The 21174-nt window shown below is 39.9% G+C and overlaps 1 protein-coding gene across 1 annotated transcript in view; it reads left to right on the top strand.

Annotated features, from left to right (window-relative positions):
- The window catches only part of LOC103755637 (maltase-glucoamylase, intestinal-like), a 36850-nt gene extending 20276 nt beyond the window's left edge, over nucleotides 1-16574 (top strand). The window contains 7 exon segments of the mRNA XM_018068178.1: nucleotides 1312-1433; nucleotides 4631-4798; nucleotides 5334-5450; nucleotides 8024-8172; nucleotides 12072-12156; nucleotides 14676-14732; nucleotides 16416-16574. Coding sequence (XP_017923667.1) covers nucleotides 1312-1433; nucleotides 4631-4798; nucleotides 5334-5450; nucleotides 8024-8172; nucleotides 12072-12156; nucleotides 14676-14732; nucleotides 16416-16574 — 857 coding nt within the window.
- The last annotated feature ends 4600 nt before the right edge of the window (nucleotides 16575-21174 follow it).

The raw sequence follows: 21174 nt of genomic DNA, 5'->3' as shown, positions 1-21174 counted from the left end.
CTAAAGATCCAAACACAAGGATTCTAGCTGTGGTGGCACAGCAGAGCAGAGAGGCTAAGGTGGTATCATGTACAGAGAAATGCACAGTAGTAATGAACTGCAAACATATAGGAAGTGCAATTAAGCAGGGAAATTGCTTGTTCATGGAGAAATATTTACAATAGTGCATGCACCTAATTAGCGTGCAAAAGAAGAATATTTTAGAATCTACCTTTTTTTTGAGAGAGAGAATTTTATAACAGATTCAACTCCATCTTTGAAAATAAATACATTGTATAAACTAAACATCTGACCTGCCCGATTCCTGCTGAGCTTCATGTGGCATTTTCATGGCAGTTACCTGCAGAGGATAAAAAATTTTTTGCACCAAATAGGCTTTGCCACCATCTCCTTAATATGGGATCAAAGACCAGGCAGCATCTGTGCAGCCAATTTATGCCTCATTTTGCTTACCTTTGAGTCAGCTGCAGCTGTGCCAGTGACATCAGGCCTATCCCTGACTATTACTGAAGGCAAAATTTTCTACAACCTCTGTCTCCTGCTGATAGACAGAGTTACTGGATAGTCCATTCACATGTGAATATACCTGCTATAATCTGTCCTGGTTCTCTTCTGTGCAGCCTATCAGGCCGTAGCCACCAACAGCCTGCAGACTGCTGCACCTCGTGCTTTTTCCTCCCCTGCCCGCCTCCGACCCTCCCTGCTCTTGAGGCAGTGCCATTAGTCCTGCTGCCTTCCAGTCCTAAGTGCCTCAGGGCAAGGGGTGAGCCAGAGCTGAGTTTAGGTGTGAATTTTGCTGTGATAGGGCAGAACTGTGGTACCTAACCTGCATCTGCAGCTGAGTGATACAAACACTGAGGTTTTAGGATTTCACACAACCATACAGGTTCCCTGGACATCTGAATTTCTGTTTGGTTTTCAGTGATTTTATTTTTTTTCCCTAGCAACGTTTTTACTATTAAGTAAAATTTCTCACTGTGTAAATAATGTGTAGGTGTATTCTTAATTAGGCAATGCAAAATTTTTCTTTCTGACTATTGCTTACTAAACACATGATACCTGTCCAGATGTTTTGAATTATTTAACATAGAATTTGAAAGGAATTATCAGTCCTCTCCCCCCCTCTGAGGACACGTGTCTGTCTGCATCAGGTATTCATAGTTACATGCTAACCTCATGTCAGTGCAGGTCAAGCAACTGAGCTTTTCCTCTTCCCAAATCCTTTCATGTTTTCACCCCAAAATGTGTAGAAATGTGAAGAGATTTGAATTTTGATATATGTGATTTTACAGTGTTTTGTATCATTCTCAGGCATTTCAGATCGTTCTCTGTCTCAAAAGACATTGTGTCCTGACTCCAAGACTTACCTCGGAGAGCATTATAACACACACTCTCTCTTTGGCTGGTCACAGACAGAACCAACTTTCAAGTGAGTTTTCTAAGTATTTCTAGTCAGATTCATGTGATTGAAACACATTTGAAAAACTGCTGATGTTACCCGGGAAATCTGTAATAGTATCTAATAAGAAACATTGTTTCATTTTACTGTTCATCATTTTGTATGAGGTTTCAAAAAAAGAGAATCTTGGAAGAAGGAACAGAATATATTCTAATTTTACTTTTCTTAGCTAAATCAGGGCCTAACTTTTCAGCTGCTGCTTTAGTGTATCTACAGCAAGATGTTCTTATCCTCTGTTAGAGCATCTCATGAGCAGCTGCAGAGGCAGCTTTGTGTGATCCCAGGGCAATTTTTCTGTCCCTTCGTTGTTGTGGCAGAGGAGTTTCTATCACTGTCAATGAAGAATCTGAACTGTTCAGCTCTCCCAGCTGTTTCTGGGGCTGCCTCTGGTTCCTGGCAGGCAGTGTTTTGCAGTTTGGCTTGGGACTCAGTTCAGGAGGGCAGAGCTGCATTGCAGCACAGTTGCTGTCAGCTACTGTAAAACTCATTTTGCAGCTGGGAAGCATTCAAAACCAGCTTACACAGACAGACTGTTGCTGTGAAGCTGGAATGACAGTGGAAAGCTACTTGTTGGATTAAATCAAATGGGCAAATCATGCCTTTTCCAGCAGGCATTGAGCTAAAACACGGAGCAACTTAATACCACAATGGAAGTGCAAAGCAGGGGTCCATATGCTGGCCAGTTTCAGCATTTAGCACTCATTTTCAGCAGTTGGATTGTGATAGCATCCAGAGGACACGGCTAAGTGAGCCTAATTACGGTGTTGATGCATTTGTATTTTATATGCCAAGCCCAGGGGAAAGGAAGCAGCGGGTAAAAGCCAGAAGTGGTTTGCCAGCTCTTGTGGGCTCGGCTGAAGCACAGTCCAGCTTTTGAGAGAAGGAGCAGAAAGCCCTCAAACCCTGGACCTCTTAGCATCGTTTTTGGCCCCCTATGCCCCAGTGTCAGAAGAGGTCCTCCCAGCACTGGTCTCTCCACCAGGATTTGCTCTCTGCACACTGGAGTTCACATAACCATACACTGTCTTGGAAGTACTGTGAATAGGGCCTTCAGATTTCCTATCTTCTTGAGCTGTTTTTTTAGCTTTATTCAGTCTCTGTGCCAGCAAAGGCAATTGCCTGAGACAAACCCTGTGAATTCAGCAAGAAAAGCTCCATGTGCAGGCACACTTGCCCCAGTCCCTTCAGTGCACACACTGTCCCAGCTGCGCTATTCCAGACTAATGCCATTGGGACAGTTACTGCTGCACAGCTCCTCACAGCCTCCCCTGTGGCTGTGAACCTTCCCCTTTCCTGCAGCACTTGCTTCCAGGGCTCTTTACAAAAGAAACATATTTTGCTCAAATGTAGAGAGTCCTTCAATACTGGAGAATACCACCAAAAGCATATGCAGAGGTTGGATTTGCTGCAAAGCTGGGAAACTTTGGTGAAGTATTTTTCATACATATTAATTTGATTTTCTCAAACACATTTCTTTTCAAGGCTGGTTTTATACTCTTTCTGCATTTGCTCTTCACAAATAATATGCTAAATTAAATTACTGACAGGAATATTTAGCAACCAGCATCAATTGCAGGATATTCTCTGAAAATGAATGACAACTTCATAATCGTATAAAAAACCAATTCTAAGAATTATTCTAAGGCAGACAGAGAATAGGAAATGTGTCATCTGCCCCATGTCAAATGATTTGAATTTGAATACATAAACTAGCAGCAATCAGTTTGTGCATAGCTTAATGCCAAGAGTTATTTGCACACGATATTCTGTAAATAATTTAAATCAACAAATACATTTGACAACATTAGGACATGTTCATCAATGGTTTGCGAAAGACTGAAATTATTCAATAAATTACTTGTTGCAAATTGTTTATGGAGCTCTGAATCATAGTTGAGTTGATCTAGTATTGTCCTCATTAGCACCTGTATTTGCAAATGGAGCTAAAAACAGCCAGAGGAAGAGCACTCTTACTCAAGACATCCATGAAATGGCTCTAAAATGCCATTTGTACAAAGCACTTGGAGCCTTGTGCAGTTGTTGGGCCCAGCAGTGCACCTGCAAACCAGAACCAGCAGGTCCAGTGAGGTTCAAGAATTGTACCTCTTGCTGCATGTGGTCCCTAAGGTTAATATGTTTAGTCCTCCATGAGAGCTGTTTGGTTTTTTGCTTCAGAAACAAGTGTTGAAGCACTTTGAAGTCTCCCTGCCATTACAGACCCAATAGCAAATACTGGGCCATTACAATTACGGATGAAAGAGCTCTTGAACAAATCTCATTAAGAAAAGGGAGAAGGAAGTGGATGGTGAACAACATGATTAACATTTCATGCTAGGATTTCCCAGGGAATCTAAATTTTGTTATCCAAATTGTATTTAAGCAGAGTTGAATTTGAGTTCCTGCAATATATAATATTGCAATATGTAATTACGTACAGAGATGACCCTATGTTGAGGAATTTTTTAATAGATCTGTTAATAAGACTTATTGCACTTCATTGATTTTCTGGTGATGCAGTAAAATTATTTTCAAAAAGCAAGGAAAAATTCATTGTACCACTAATTCTGTAATGAAACCTCATATATCAAACCACGACAGGAAAGCAGAGGATGGGGGTGACATTTTGAATGATTACATGTTTGTTTTCTATATTGATTATTTCTTTTTAATAAGATGTTTGGATATAATTTTGATATTTTTTGTGGGTTTTTTTGCTTTTAATTCCAGAATATTAAAACTTTATTTGCCTATAAAAATCTCTAAATAAATCCTACATTGAGAAAAATACATATTGTACTGTTTTTTGGGAACCCACAGGACACTAAATTAAATGTACTAATACAGAAAGGAAATTATGTTTCAATTTTTCAGTTTGAGACACTGCTGAGAATAAATTAAACACACATTATTATTTAGGAAGACTAAAAATACCTGAGACAAATTGTTTTGTGAATCAGATAGACAATAGTTTTTTTTACTTTGACCACTGAGCAAAACTTTCCTTTATTTGCAGTTTTGCAGCCACATTTTCATGTGACTTGGGATCACAGTAATAATTGTTTCTTGAATAACATCCCGTGTGATAAAATTGTGCCTGCATGCTCGGGTTGATCATACGATTTTTTTGGTTGCCAGTCTTATTTTTAATGACCTTGTTGCATTTCTTTGCAGTGTTGTCCAGGAGCCACTGGAAAGCGAGCATTTGTCTTGAGTCGGTCTACGTTTGTTGGCAGTGGGAAGCATGGGGCTCACTGGCTGGGTGACAACTTCTCTCAGTGGAAGGACCTGCGCCGGTCAATCATTGGAATCCTGGAATTCAACCTCTTTGGCATTCCCTATGTAAGTCTGGCGTCCTTCAGGCAGTTGCTGGCTCATACACGATATCACTTCAAATTAACTCAAACGTTTTCTGAAATAAGCCGCTTGAGGTGGCCAGCGGTAACGGCCTCCACTGCGTCAGGAGCTGCAGATTAGAAAAGGCTAAATGTCATCAGTCTTGGCTGCTGAAGGGAAACAGAAATAGCTCTGCAAGATTCAGACTGAGTCACTACATGCCATCCAAAAGCGATCCCTTTTTATTATGTTGTTATCATATTCTGTGTTTGAGGTCCCTTCATACATTTCTGGTTTTGCAAGCTGGGATGGAGAATCTGTAGAGTTATTGAAATATGGTCAGATCTTCCACAGTGATCTTAGTGCTCTAGGAGCGAGTACAATCTCAGCCACAGAAATATTGTTATCATTATGTAGCACTTTTATCAAGTACTTAGAAATAGGTTTTACTTTCCATAAATTATCTTTTTCAGCAAATTTCTGTAGTTCCGCATTTTTGGGCCTCAGTCACAATAATAATCACGATTTTATTTTTCTTTAGATTGGTGCTGATATCTGTGGGTTTAACTGTAACACTACCTATGAACTCTGCCTGCGCTGGATGCAGCTTGGCTCTTTCTACCCATTTTCCAGAAATCACAATGCAGAGGGAAACAGCATAAGTAAGCAAAGTTACATAAAGCTATAGTCTTATGATTACAGTTATGTCGGCAGTGATTCGTGTTACTTTCTCAGAAATTAACCTGCCATTCTTGGGTAAACTGGAGCAGTGGGTGAAAAGGAGTGCTGCACTGAGAGGGGGAATTACACAGGGAAGTGTAAATTTTTCCCATTCATAATGTAAAGATAATATAGAAATGCTACTCTTCTCATGCTGTTGGTAAAATTCATCTGCTCTATTTTCTACCTACTGAAGCCCAAGTTTTATTTAAAAGCCAGTGAGAGCCAGCATATATTCCTACTCCCTCGATTGCTTCAATTTTTGTTTCTGTACTTCTGTAATTATAACAAGTATTACAGGAAGGGGAGAGAGATCATTATACGCTATCCTTGCTCTTTAAAAGAAGGTTACAAACATGTGAAAACTCCAAAGAGAGGCACCAATAGTGACAGCATTATCAGCCAAGAGGCAACCAAGACCAAAAAGGCCAAAGAGCCTATGAGATGGATGAAAAAGTGCAGTCTCAGTCCAGACCCGTGCCCTGGCTTCAACATCATAAAGTCCTTTAAAGACTTGTTGCAGACAGAAAGAAGTATCGGGTTGTTTCTAGCTATGAACTTTGAAGGTCTTGCAGCCTTTGTAGATATGCTGTGTTTACCTGCAACCGTGATGAAATGGTTCTGCTGGTTCAATAAATGTTTGGGGCTTTTTTCCTTCTGTAAACTGGTCTGTGCAGTGCTGGAACTCAGTTTATTTGCTAACCTTCAGTTTCTTTGAAGTTGCATCATCAAAATTTTGCAACATTTACAACCCCAGACAGGCTTTTGTCTCTGCATGATGGATATTCAGCAATTGGGCAAATGCAGGAATAATAAGCTATAGTACTATCAGTAAGAGAGTCAGGAATTAGCCTGTGGATCTCTGAGATATGCTGAGGTATTTCTTTGTAGAACAAATGTCTGGGGGGTGTTAGCTGTTGATAAATATTTTCTATTTACCTCTTCACTAAAGTTAGAGGTACCTATATATTATTTATATGGTTGCTTGGCTCTTTGAGCGTCCAAAGGGGGTCTGACCTGGGCGAGTGGGTATATGTACAATTTAATAAACAGTAAGAGAGCAATGGCTCTATATGATGGGAGCTGCAATTCAGAGATACATTTGGTTTTACTGGATTACTTAAATCCATTTAAAGCATTGTGTTCACTGAAAGAGACAAACAGGTATTTTGGTTCACTGAGCATCACCTAGGAAGTCCGACTGTTTTTGTGAAATTAGGCAATATTCATACAGCGTCAGAACACTGGTAAAAATATAGTGCAATTTTTGAAATAACAGATAGATGCTCTGGAGCTCAGAGCCAGCAGGGAGTATTATTAGTGACTAATTCTGATGCAAACATAATAATGGTGAAATTTTACTAAAATATTGAGTTTAATTAACATAAAATTATTGTTAAAATAAAATCTTAAATATCCCCTTTGCCTAATTCACTGGGGATTTCAAACAGTTTAATTAATACTTTTCTTGTCTGAAAAGCACTAGATAATATAAAAAGCTTTGTTACTTCTGTTCCTTTTATGTTTCATTATCCTTGGAATTTGTCATATAGTCTTCAATTTTAATGAGAAAACTGAGTACTATGGGAAAAATTTTGTGAAGGAGGAAGGTAGCCATGTGACTCATTAGCTGGCTGTTTAGCACTGGAGAAGGTCGGAAGGGGGAGTTAAAGGAGATGTAACTACTTCCTGTATCAGCACTGCCCTGGGCTGCACACTCTGCATCCCATTCCGGGGGGAGAGTCAAGGTTGCCTTGGAGTAAGATCAAAACCAGCCAATGAATACAGACAATGTTTGAACCTGCCCTCTTGAGGGTGGGACCCAGTGCATGCCCTTTCTCATAGGAGAGCATCGCTGGCAGGGAGGAGACGAGGGCCACAGCTGATGTGTCCTGTCATCCTAAAATGGTGGGCACAGGAGGAGAAATCAAGTTTCTTTGAATGGATGAAATGTTTTCCCCACTGCACACAGTGTGATCACTCTTGTTGGCTTCAGCAGGGCCATGAGTTTGCTTTTTTAAATAGATTTACCTTTATGTATCTGGCCAACATAATTAGGCTTTTGACTTTGATTTGCAGATTATCGGTCTTCCCTTTTTCCTGTGTTTCACCTTCATTGTCCCAGAGGGCTTGCATCTTCAGGATAAACTAATTTCTAGAGACAGGGTGTCTGTTCCCGAGCACAGACATGAAACCCCAGCTCCCCTCCCACCACAAGGTTCACTGGTTGCAGAGGGCTCACATACATACACTGTGGTGGGGCCTGATCTCTTTGAACTCACTGGAGTTTTTCAAGTTGAAAAATTTATACAAGCATAATGGATATATGGTAGTAATGGATGTTGTCCTTAATACATCTTCCAGTTTGCAAATCAGTGCTTTTTCTTATTTAAACACTCGCTTTCGTAGCATCATGTCAGCCACAGCTCTCCTCATGTTCCACGAGTTCTCTTTTGAATTTGCAGACCATACTTTCAATGCTCAGTACCAATCAAAGCTTGTACTTAACAGGAACAAGACCCAGCGGTGTTCGGAGACGAGTTTGCCGGGATATCTCGTGCTGCCCTTCAGATCAGATACTCACTGCTGCCATACTTGTACACCTTGTTCTACGAGTCTCACGTGCACGGAAACACAGTGGTGGGGTCACTGATGCACGAGTGAGTTTGGAGTCTCTCTTTTTTATCATAATTTTTTCACAAAATTATTTGAGCTATTACATATATGTATGTATAAAACAGTTGACATCTGTACGAGAATCATCACAGTATTGTTATTGCATGCTCTCTCTTGAAAGAGCAGTCGAGCAATTAATCAAATTATATGTACAAAGGTAACTCTTAATATATGCAATGAATTTCCATTAAAATATAACCTATATTTGTTTCTAGTGGGGGGAAAACAGAAAATCTAAGAAAGAAGAATTCTGAAAATTTCTAGTCTTAGGCAAATATGTAGTTCTTTTTTATTTCAAAAATAGGAATCACATACCTGTATTTTCTGTGTTTGAATGAAATAGATGAAATCTGTATTCTCGTCCAGAATGCCAAAAGGCCTCATACAGAGAGTCCAATCATCCACAGCATTTGTTTTTTTCTAATTTAGCACTTGCATCTGCAAGCTATCTATGAAACCCACATCTGTGTCCACAAATTGCAGGGAGAAAACAGAGATGTTTGAGTGTAGAAGCAGGTGCAAAACTGAGATTAATAAATACAGACTGAAAACCCTCTCAGAAAATTAGACTCAGATTTTTGGAACAACTCATTTTTTCTATTTGGAAGAAGCAGGAATCCAACTGAGGTTTAGTTTCCCTTTCCTCATCTTTTAATTAGTTTTTTACCTGCTTTTGGTAAATTTTCTACTTCAGAATGCTTTATGCAAAGACTTGAGCAAAAGGAGTGCAAATAACACATATGAAAGGCTACTGCCCGAAGCTCTGCACCATTTAGTTTCATTGGTGTAGGCTACGCTGTGGACTGTTTAATGTTTTTTTTCCCTTTAGGTTAAAAACATTCTGGTTAAAGGGTAAGGCATTTTTTGCAAATTAAACTGAGATTACACTAAAGTGCAGACCATTCAACCATGGAAAAGATATGCTTACTCAGCATACTGGTTAACTGATAAATTTTAAAAGCAGTATCCTTTCCCTTTCTACTCTGCAGTGTTGTTTTACTAGGTAACATTAAGGAGAATTCTATAGGTACTCATATCTTACAAAGGGCTATATGTTATTTATTTTAGCTCTATTTTTTGCATAATGAGATTTGTGTTAATATTGGAAATGCCCAAGTTAATTTTGGCATTAATATTAGCTAATCTCTGCTAATTATTTTGGTGTCATTAAAACTGCCTTTCTGACCATTACCAGCATACCTATACTCTATTTGGGCCACATCTACATTAGCAAATTTCCAAATTTGCTTTGATTTGAACTGTAGAGCAGTCTCAGATGCCCTAGTAGAGGCTTATGTTGAATGAAACTGAGCCAAGGGGTGCACTCCAGCCACTGATGGTAGTTTAGTCAGTGGGACCAGAACGGGATTACTAGGAAATAAAACCTCTAAAATACATGTAAGTGTAGGCATCAGGAGACCAACACAAACTGTTTCACTCCCCAGGTCCCATCCCAGTGACATCTTAGTAGCCCCATCACTTGCTAATGTTGCCATAGCTAGATCCCAAAATGGCTTAAAAGTGTTTCTTACTATTATTGAAGTCTATTTACTATTATTACTTAATGAGTATTTCTTATTATTTCTAATTAATATTAATTCTTTTAGTAGTGGGTCTACTTAAATAGAGAAAGTGACCCAGATGCTAACAGGAGGAGAAATGTGGGGCATTGAGAAAGAGAGAGCTGAAATAGAATTTTCAGTGTATGGAGGATGGAAGTTTACAACAAACCTTTCTCTTACTTGTAAAAAATACAAAGGAGCGCTAAAAAAACTCCTGTTTTTTGGGTGGAGCTCTTATGAGTTCACAGCTCTCACCATGAAAACAATTGTGCCTGGGCAGACTGACTCCAAACAATAGGTGTTTCATGTGGTCATTTCAGATTTTTCATTCCATTTCAAACATTGAGGGGCTTGTTTCAAATAATAAACAAGAACAACATCCCAGTAGATTCTTACAAGCATATTAGGTGCCTCTGAGGCTTTCAGTCTGTGAAACAGAGGCGTCAGCATCTCAGCTGTCCAAGAAGACCATAAGGTGGTAATCCATTAGTGGAAGGGAAAGTTCTGTTTAATGGCTAAGCAGGGGAAAAATACAACAGGAGAGAGGCCAGCATCTAACCAGAGGAAGCATGTAGAGGGAATTAAGGACCTTTCATAGATCAGAGACATGGTTTAATGGCTTATCTTTTCAAAATAGGAAAGTTCATTTGTTTGTGAATTTCTGCTTGTGGTTGCTATAATTGCAAGAGAAACTAGTTCTGTTAGATCAACTTCTCTTTTGTCATAATTACTTGATCAGCTTTTTTACCTGAAATCTCCCACAACAAAGCATATTGAATTAGTATTACAAGTTTATTACAGTGGAAGCTATAATTACAGAGAAGCTATTAAGATGACAACAAAAACTAATGTTTCATATTTCAAAATCTTTACAACAAGGTAATTAATCAAAAGCCATAACCTGCTTTAAATATTTACAAAGTATTATGTGAAAATGCAATAGCAAGCGGGATGGAAGTGTCCAAAAGAGCTACTGTTCTGGACAGAAAAAGAACCTCTGAATAAGTTGAGGTTTCTTTCAGACAGAGCCCAAGGCTTGCCTTCAAGAACAACTTTTCCTAAGTTCCACATACTCTCCTAATCTTGAAACATTTTAGAAATCTGAACACTCAGTAGGTGTCTTTTTATTGCCAAGTTATCTTTGCTCGTTTTGGGGAAATTTCTGTAAGTCTGGGCTGGGTGCAGTGTGTGCCTATGCCCTGAGCAGGCAGGGTGTCAGAGCAGGGCACCGACACTGAGTGACTCTGCTCTGGCCAGCTTACAACAGAAATCTGGCTTTAAACAGGGGCAGCTGCAAAGTCAGTTAAACAGATGCAGTAAATACATTTTTAAACAAAGAATTTATATGTCCTTAGAGAATAATATGTAAATATGCAATAGCCAGTGTGAATTTGTCAAAAATGAATGAAAACCAAACCAATTTCCATCTCTGACAAGGCAGCAGGGCTGTTGGATGGGAAAGGGGGCAGAGGAGAGGCAGAAGTCAGGAGGTACAAGGTAACTTGATTTTAGGAGGATTGCAGACACACTTCATGCGATATTCTTATAAGATAACTAGAATCTATTAGTAATTTCCTCAGGTATGGATTTACAAATTCTTGGAAGCCATTTTAAATTCTCAAGGATTTTATGCCAGATGAGTGGAGGTTCCTGAGATGGGGAAGATCTCTCCTCTTTGCCAGATGCTGTTCAATATTTTCATTAGCTGATATATGGTGGAATAGTGATTTCTTCCCAAGAGAAGGCAGATGTTGCCAGGTGAACGGGACTCTGAGCACTATGGAGGACACGATCAGGATCCAAAACAATCTTAGTGCATTGAATAAAATGGACTGAATTCCATAGGTTTCTAATCCATTCTAGAGAGGCAGCTAAAAAGAAGACTATGTATAAATGTTGCTTTGTGTTTGTCTTGTGAAAGATTTCAAATGTAAATCTGTGAAAGGTGTGGGAAGCCAGATCCAAGGATTTTCACAAATGCTTTAGATCATAGAGTGGAGTGTTTTTCATCTGTGTTCCATCTCCTGGTCCTGGCCCCTATCCTGCTCATAGGCTCCTGCAATGAAGACTCGGCTCACTGGACAGAAATTAAGTTTGTTTACTCGCTGTTGCTGCTCTGAAAAGAAGTCAGCTAGATAGGTGCTACTGTAATTTCTGAATCTCTGCCCAGCTTTTGGCATTCCCTCAATCAGCAAAAATATTTGGTGGTGTTGAAGGATATCTTGAGGAAGCAGAATTCTTGTCACAGTGAGTAATATCAAAATATTCGACAAGTTCTATCAAAATGTGAATTAATATTGTGTATTTCACTTTCAACATAGATTTACCTCTGATCAGCAGACTCGTGGAATAGATACTGCCTTCCTTTGGGGACCTGCCTTTATGATTGCTCCTGTTCTTGATGAGGCAAGTACTTTAATTAAAAAATGCCATCATACTGGAATAAAAGAAATGAACTGCGCTTAGGGCATTGGGTGACATTCAGAGCATGTTTGCTCATATCTATTCCTTTCTTCCCTCCACTGTCAAAGCTTACAGAACACATTTCTGAGCAGCACAGACAGTAAATACAGAGCTTCCCAGTACTTGAAGTGGGAGGATGAAAGTGAGGGCACAGCCTTTCTGTGCTACTCCAAGCGACGAACGGATATAAAGAGCCTGGATTCTGCCCCTCACGTGCTCCTGTTATTGTGCTGGCAGCAGCCTCCAAGGACACACACAGAGCAGTAATTGTTGAGCTAGGAAGAAACACACAGATATTCAAGCAAACCAGTTTCCATATTACTGCTCACCCACAGTGTTTTGGAACTGAAGGGCTGTGGTAGGAGTTTCCCAGCATCACAGGCAAATGCAGTCATTACAGAAATGGTAATGATAATGTTAGCTGCTAACAGGACAGGTTTTAAAAAGCAGCACTTAAAAAGCAGCTGGGCACAGCGCTGTGGTCAAGGCTCACGTTGCTTGGCAAGGGTGGGTTTCTCTCCTTGCTCACTGCTGATTGCTGACAGCACAAGAAAGGTATGTCTGAGCACATCTAAGTATTTGCAGGTGATGCATCCTGGCACTGTTAGCAATCAGCGTGCTGCCGGAATATCTGATGTATTTCTAGATGTTGCTGATGTTCAAACATATAAACCAGCCACTGTTAGTCACCTTTTTTAACCAACCCTTTTGCCTCTGTGAGTTTAAAATGAAATTCTTATTCCTGCATCTAAAACCATTCTGACTCCACTAAGGCACTTCATTTGTCAGTCTTTCATCTTCAGACTCCCACAGGTTTCTAATAGCTGATGAGTAATGAGATTTCACAGGGTCTCAGACCAGTAAGATGATGAAGACTGTGAGAGAAACCTTCCCATGAAGAGCAAGTGACAAACCAGGGGAGGCTTCCTGCAAAGAAGTGAATGAAAGGGAAAATTAAAAGGACATATAAAATGATAGGGGGCCTAGATAAGGAGATCCTAATGTTTTTTGGAGGACTGCAGCACAAAAGGAAGGCCAGGTGCCTGTGGCCTGATGAGGGAAGCAGAACTCTGAAGGCAACACATTGCTGGGTCTTGCAGTGTGAGAGGTGGCAGCCAGGGCTGTGCCACATAGCAGGGCAGAGTCAGAGGTGAGCTGTAAGCCCTTCACTGTGGCATTGCAGGCCAGTAGTGACTGCATCAAACTGCAGCATGGCATTTGCTTGTGTGGAGAAGATGGGTCGGAGACAGTTTGCCCTTTGTTCCTTGAGTCCTAGGGTGACAGCAAGTGAGACATCCATGAAAATTAAAATGAGGAACTGCCTTACACACTGTTTTGTTTTTTAGGGAGTCAAAAAGGCAAGGCTCATGAAATCATAGAGTCATAGAATGGTTTGGGTTGGAAGGGACCTTAAAGATGATTTAGTCCCAACCCCCCTACCACGGGTGGGGACACCTCCCCCTATATCAGGTTGCTCAATGCCCCATCCAACCTGGCCTTGAAATCATCATGATTGAGATGGTGGTTACACACTTTTCCGCAGATCAGAATACCCAGGGTTGTCATAATAATACAAAGAAAAGATGGAGAGGGAGGCATCTTGATTTTATGGGCATTTTCATACATATAAATACCCTGAAATATAAAATGATAACTATGCCTTGACTCTTCTCCACCTTTACTTTTCTTACTCCACTTGCTCCCTTGGGTAATCCTTGGGGCTAAATCATAATCCTGCAAGGAGTCAGACATCTACACTGAGAATCAAAATTAATCTGTTTGTGAGAATAAGCAATTTGTGACAAAAATGGAAGTATGTTTTGATTCCAACTGTTCCTGGAATTATTGATTCAAAGTGCCTTTAGCGTGATTTCATCCCTGCAGCGATATGATACAACGCATGCTGTAAAACAAAGTACAGCAATTGTGCAATTAGCAGCACATTTATTATTTATTATTACTTATCTGCAACTTTAAATGGTTTACAAGGGAAATATCCGTGTATCCTCCTTGCTAGACCTTACTCTGCCTGTTTCTGCAATAAGAGGGGTGCAAGAGGCACTGACCAGTGGTGTCCTCCCACTTCACATGTGAAGTCCTGTCTTGCAAAGGCTGCCATAGACCTCACTGGGGTTGCCCAGATGTTAGAGTGCATCTAGGCCAGTTACATTTGCAAGACACAGAGCTATGTACTAGAATGAAATAATCATGTAACATTGACTCATCCCATGGAATGGCAGTAAAACCCCCCAAATAGCATAAGCTTGTCTCTTTGGTGTTATAGATTAGCCAGCACTAGTCCACTGCTATGACAATAACTCAGCCCTAATATCCAAGATTTGATGTTATTAGAATATTCAGCATACATCTCTCCATGCACAAATGCAATAAAGCTAATGTAATATCAGAAATGCAAAAAGAGAAAAGACTTTAATCTTTTAATCTCTTTATAACAATTACAGGGAGCAAGATCTGTGGATGTATACTTCCCTGATGCAGAATGGTTTGACTACTGTACCGTATGTATTTTTAAGATTAATTTTCTTACATTTTAAAAAATAATTTAAAATGGTACAATTCCAGCAAAATAACTTTTATCAATGTTCACCAGTGTTTTTACCTCAGCATCTGTGTTAAAGAAAACTAGGGAACAAAAAGTCTACACCAGGCTAGCTGGGAGAGTAAATTACACAGCTTTCAGTAACATTTTATTTTCTATTTTTGGTCTGTAAAGGTCTAAGACACATAGAACTAAATTTTCAAGAGCAGCCTAGAAATGCATGAAAGTGCCAAGACTTCTTTCTTCCCCCTCCCCCAGTTTTAATTCTTGTACTGATACACTTTCCTGCATAGAAACAGGCAGAAACCTGAGCTACACTCCTGAGAACTCACCACAAACCCTTCTGTGCACACACTTTTGCACATGCATCACTTTTGACAGAAGGCATATTTTGAGAGCAAGGTGAGGTTTCCCTCCAGAAGATGCTTCCAAGAGATGCAGAACAATCTGCTCTGTGGAAAATTCCAGTATCTTCTACTTTCAGGGACTACGAGCCTTGACCTTTTGAACACCATCCCCAGGATTGCACTTCCAAAAGTGTTCAGTTCAACCTAACTACTCTGCTGTAATCTGCAGGATAAGACCAGCATTGGCTTCAACAGGAGCAGTTAGGCTGATGCTAAGAGCTTTCAGAAATGTGAGCCCAGGATCATCAGTCTGTTGTTAACTACCCTGAGAGATCCTGGCAGAGGAGCAGGCAGTACAGAAATGCTCTCAGAGGAAATGCAGACTTATTTTTAAAGGTGTTTGGTCATTTTCAGCATTTGTCTGATGTCCTCAGATGGATGTTCATCCAACCCTTTCCCTTTTTCTCTTTTCATAAGACTGTGACGCTGCAAAGTTGAGCATTTAATTCAACTCTCCTTGTTGTGCTTCCCTCTGAAGCCTCTTGCTGGGCTGGGCACAGGGACAGCAGCCCCAGTGTCCCTTGCCCTGTCTATCAGCATTAGCATTGCTCATCTCCCAGCAATTTGTACTTGCCATACACATGGTGCTTATCCAAAACCAAGGTTGGGTACTTGCCATAAATTATAATTATCATTTACAGAGGGCAAGAGCAAAGCCTTCCTGTTATTTACTCCGTACATTAGTCTTGCCTGCACCTGCTTTTGAGGCATTAAACCAGAAAGGGTTGATGCAGGTTGTCGACACACACAAGTTTCACGCACTGAATGCTGTAATTACTTTTTGAAAGGGGAAGAATTGTAAGAATTGTCCTTACAAGAGAAGAAAATCCACAGTTTACATTCCCAAATGATTATGAATCACTTACCTTAAATTGAAGTGTGACAGACTCCACATGTATAAAAAGAGGAAGCAAAAGTTTCTTTTTCTTTTTGCTCAGTCTCTTGATGAGAGGTTTTTATTCTACAGCATATGGAATAATGATACCATTTTTAAAGACCATTTGCTGTCTTTCATTCATGATGCTTCTATCTCATGCATATGCATAATTGCAAAGACTAGATCCTCTTTCATGTTAAAAAAGAAACTGGAATAATACTCCTGAAATCCACATTTTAGTATGTTTTTTCACTGATGTGATCGAGATGAAAATGTACACCTTGTTCTCTTTTTTTAGTGGTATATATGTATAGAGCCTGGATTGCCTTCTTTTTAACTGCATTAATTTTTGTGGTAGGGTCTTAAAGTGCCAAGTGCCTGGAAGAAGAACTATTCTACTGTGTCTGCCCCACTGAGCAAGATCCCTCTGTTCATCCGTGGAGGGTACATTCTACCAGAACAGGCACCAGCCACAACCACCACAACCTGTCCTCAGGCTGCCTTTTCAGCAGTATAATGGCACTGGCTCCTGCTAGAAAAAGCTGGAGAACTGACTCCAAGTTGAACATTACAAAGGTGAAAAGCAGATTGGTCTTGAAGTTAGCATTTTGATATGAGAAAGGCGTGACACTGGGAACAACTGGTCTGCTAGAGAGGGCAATCTCTCGTTTTGTTCCTCTGAGATCAACCTAAGACTAGAGAAAGAGATTAAATAGCCCACAAATCATCTTAGTGTGACTTTATCCACTTGCTATGATTATTGTGAACTGCTTATGGATTTTGCTACATGTTTTGATACCTATCCTCCTTGCTTTGTGTTTTAACAGATACCATTGAAAACGAGAACTACTTCTTGGCTAAATATACATTCAGCAAAGTAAGTAGCTGTATTTTAGTGTAGCCATTGTAAGCTGCTGATGTCTAACTTTTCTCTTGAAAGCTTTTTTCCTCTAGCTCAGCCTTTAAACCTGGTAAACTACCTAATGCTTTCATTTACAGCTAGATACAAAATAGTCCAACTAGGATGCTGCAGTATTGTGTTTGCTTCACTGAGTATCACAGTGAGACACATCATTAATGTCCCTCCTGTGACGCAAATCTGAAAATCCACTTTTTCAGCTTTCTTTTTTTCCTTAGTTGCAGCTTCTGGGTATGAGGGACCTTTTCCTTGCCTTCCTCCTGCTGAATACTTTCAGTGGGATGGGTGGGAGAGGGCTACATTCCTCTATTCAGGATATCCCAGCAACTTTTTATCTTTGATCACTTGAAATTTTTGTTTTGTGGTGCAGAGAATTATGTAGTCTCAATTCTTTAGCTTTCATTTGCTTGTCTGACAGCACAGAGACAGCTCCCATGGTTGGTCTCCTGTGGAGTGACTCAGTATGTTACTGGCAACCCAGTGTGCTGATCAGATGCTCCATGCAGTGCAGCATGGGAATAGATTAGCTCAGGGTCAGTGCACTGATGCCTTTCACACAGCTCTCACTTCTGCATAGACATGTCCTGAGAAAGCCTGATAGAAAAACCCAACAGATTTCAATGCAGAAAAATACTATAAAATAAATCTACCATAAGCTCATTAGGTATATGATAGTAAGTTGTTGGAGTTATTGTAAAAAATCCTGAACCTACTTCAATAATCTATACAGATCATATTTCATCTGCAGTTCTAGCATTTGGTAAGAAATAGAATATTGTATGTAGACTATGGCATGGTTTGGTCCCCAGCTGTCTAAACATGAGCCAGTAATTTGCCCAAGTGGCCATGAAGGTCAATGGCATCCTGATTTGTATCAGAAACAGGACCAGGGCAGTGATAGTTCCCCTCTACTCAGCACTGGTGAGGCCACACCTCAAATCCTGTGTCCAGAGAAGGGCAATGGAGCTGGTGAAGGATCTGGAGCACAGGTCTTACGAGGGAGCTGAGGATGCTTGGCCTGGATAAAAGATGGCTCAGGGGAGACCTTATTACTTTCTACAATTACCTGAAAGGAGGTTGTAGAGAGATGGGTGTTGGTTTCTTCTCCCAAGTAACAAATGATAGGACCAGAGGCCTCAAGTTGCATCAGGGGAGGTTTAGATTGGATATTAGGAAAAATTTCTTCATTGAAAGGGTTATCAAGCCCTAGAACAGGCTACCCAGGGATGTGGTGGAGTCACCATTCCTGGAGGTGGATTTTAAGAGATGTGTAGATTTACCCTTAAGGATATGATTTAGTGGTGAATTTGGCAGGGCTGGGTTAATAGTTGGACTTGACAACCTTAAAAGCATTTTCCACCTAAATGAATCTATGATTTCCATGCCATGTATTCCTAAAAGCCCCAAAGTAGTCTACAGAAAACTATTCAAAAGAATAAAATCTTGTTAACCCTGTTGTGATATTGGTCTTAGAAGGTTTGTCTTCCAGAAGCAAGAGCAAGCCAGGGCAAACCAATGGGTTTTATTATGTAGCCTGGTATATTTGTGAGATATTTTCCTGGAACCAATACCACACGTGTAGACTTTATTTTAATTTTTAACTTATTTCCTTCTTGATTTACTGAGGAAAAAAATCCTTCTTCTTAGAAAAAAAGGATATTTCAACAGCAAAAGGAAGAAAAATCACTTTGGTTTTCTGTAGTTGTGTGTAGTAATTTATTGCAGAAAGGCTACAGAAAAACAATATCCAGTTTTATATTAAATTCTGAACTGTGCAAATTAGATTGTTGATTCTCTGGCACTTCCATTTCTCATTGTTCATATTTGACTTCTGCCTGTAAATCCATGACTGAATTCCCTATCTGCATTCCAATAATCTTTAATGTCGATTTTTTATTATGTGTTTATAAAGAAAACAGTCCATCTCAAATAGCAAATTGTAGAAGTATGAAAAATGTATGAAAGTCTTGGTATTTTTTGCACATTTCTATATTCTTAAAAAAAATGTGGATGAATAATTTAATCACACGTAGCTTTAAGAGAACACAAAAGTTTTGTTCCTTGAGAGATTTGCTAATAAGGTCTGACATTGCAACATTTATTCTGAACCCAGCACAGAGTGTTGTACAAGTAATGGCTACAGGATTAGACCCTCTAATTTATATTTTCATTTAGACAACCCAGAAGCATAAAGAATTAAAGGCTTGCGCAAAGCACTTAAGTCTCGGGGAATGATTCGAGCTTCTGCTCTCTGGTGCTGTCTCTCTGCTGTTGTCATTTTAATTCGCTTTACAACTCCCTTTTGACATGCATAGTGACTAAGTGACCTAAGCCAAAGTGCCCCTTTATATGAAGCCCACCAGAACTAGACAGTAAGAAAGAAAAATCATGACCCTGCTGCTCAGAGTACAGAAGTCCTGGCTTCTGGCCTCAGTTCCAGGACTTCATTTTGCTTTCCATTTATGGGGCTTTGAGTGATATCCATATGTTTCCTCCCTCAGCAAAGAACTCAGGAACTTTCTGGGAAATTGCTTTAACCACTCGATGCTTGGGGAGGAGAGGATCACTCATTCCCCTGGACCATCACCTCCCTGTCCCTCCAAGACCTCCAGTTCTCCAGTCAGAGAAGAGTGTCTGTTGAAGAGTTGTATCTCAGGGCCTCAGAGTTTGAGGGTAGCCTTGTTAATACAGTTGTGATCGCTGAGTTCAACATCACGCTGTGCGTACTGGCTCTGTGCTAGCTCTCCTGCTTAGCCACACCTGAGACAGCAATAAACCACTGTAGGGAGGTGGTCTCTCTACACTGAACCTCCCTCTGTGCTGGAGCTCTGCCAGTAGGGAGAAGACAGCACATATAGGTATTCTAACAGATTCTCCAGAGGCTTTTAGAGGCCTCTCCCCATTTGCTGAAAAATAGCCAATGTTCCTTGTTTAGGCAGTTTAAATCAGTGTGCTGGGGATTTGCACTTATTTTTAGTGTGGATGCCTGAAATAAGCAATCTAAGCACAGACCTAACTTACAAATACCATGATCTAGCTTCTGCTCCCCTCCTACCACGCACCACCGAAATAACATAGGGTAATTTATGCAAAAGGTTCCATCATGGGTTTCTCCTTGGCATATTTTTAAAAAGTCATGATTGCATAGCAATCCATCATTTCCTGAGCAGTGTAATTCATCTTTATTTCCTTAACAACTTTGATCACATAACAAATGTGATGATTCCTCTTCATTGCATGTATGGGAAATTACTGTCACTGGTGATCCAAATGAATTAGTTTAATGACGTTGTATGTCCTCTTGGTACACCCCTAAATATGGAATGTGTAGTAAATAAGAAGTACAACAAACAAAACTCTGTGGACATACAGTCTTCCTTCAGTCTCTTTAAAGCTGGGACATATATAACATGCTCCCTTAAAATAGGGGCAAAATATCTAGCAACTGATGTTTGTGGAAGATGCTAATGTTTTAAAGCAGTTAGTTTTGGATGTTAATTAAATCTGCCTTAAGGTCACTAATTGAATCTCTGTATCTGGATTTTGGCTTTGCATATGCGACTGTACTCTGTAATGGGTACAAGAACAAAATTTACATTGATTACAAGTAGAAAAACATGTCCAAGAAGATTCCAAATGAATGCTGTAAACACTATTTTTTTTCTTATTTTCTTAATTTATAATCATATATGAAACCTTTCTTATGTGCAAATTAATACAACTGTTGTTTCTTCCTTTACAATCTTGGACTTCAATGTGTACATTGGAAGACATTCTGTATGTTCACTGACAAGGATGAGATCTTGTAATAGTGTGCAGTAAGTCACATCTAAAGAGTTGTCGTGGTCCCAAAGTGTTCTCTGTGTCTTTTTCCAGGGAAACCTGAAGACAGAAATACTGAAAAATGGCTACCGAGGAGCTGACACTCTGAAGTACAACAAAATTACAATTCTTGGCCTGAAATTGAGACCTCAAGCTGTTACTCTGAATGGAAGATCTATCCATGGAGATGCTTTCTCTTTTGAGATGAGGGGGGTAAGTGCTGAACTGAGTAGTTAAGAAAAAACTTAAGGAAAGGAGGGTGAAGAACATTGAAGGGGATGAAGGCAGTGAAGAAGAGGAACAATTTCTCATCCACACCCCTCCATATTTCCAATATAATCAGACATAATTCTTGATACAACAGTCCGAGATTTAG

This window comes from Manacus vitellinus, unplaced genomic scaffold, assembly GCF_001715985.3.
Source record: "Manacus vitellinus isolate BGI_N305 unplaced genomic scaffold, ASM171598v3 scaffold_13_pilon, whole genome shotgun sequence".
Classification (NCBI taxonomy): domain Eukaryota; kingdom Metazoa; phylum Chordata; class Aves; order Passeriformes; family Pipridae; genus Manacus; species Manacus vitellinus.
The sequence above is the reverse complement of the archived record's forward strand: the minus strand, read 5'-3'. Positions and strand labels throughout refer to the sequence as shown.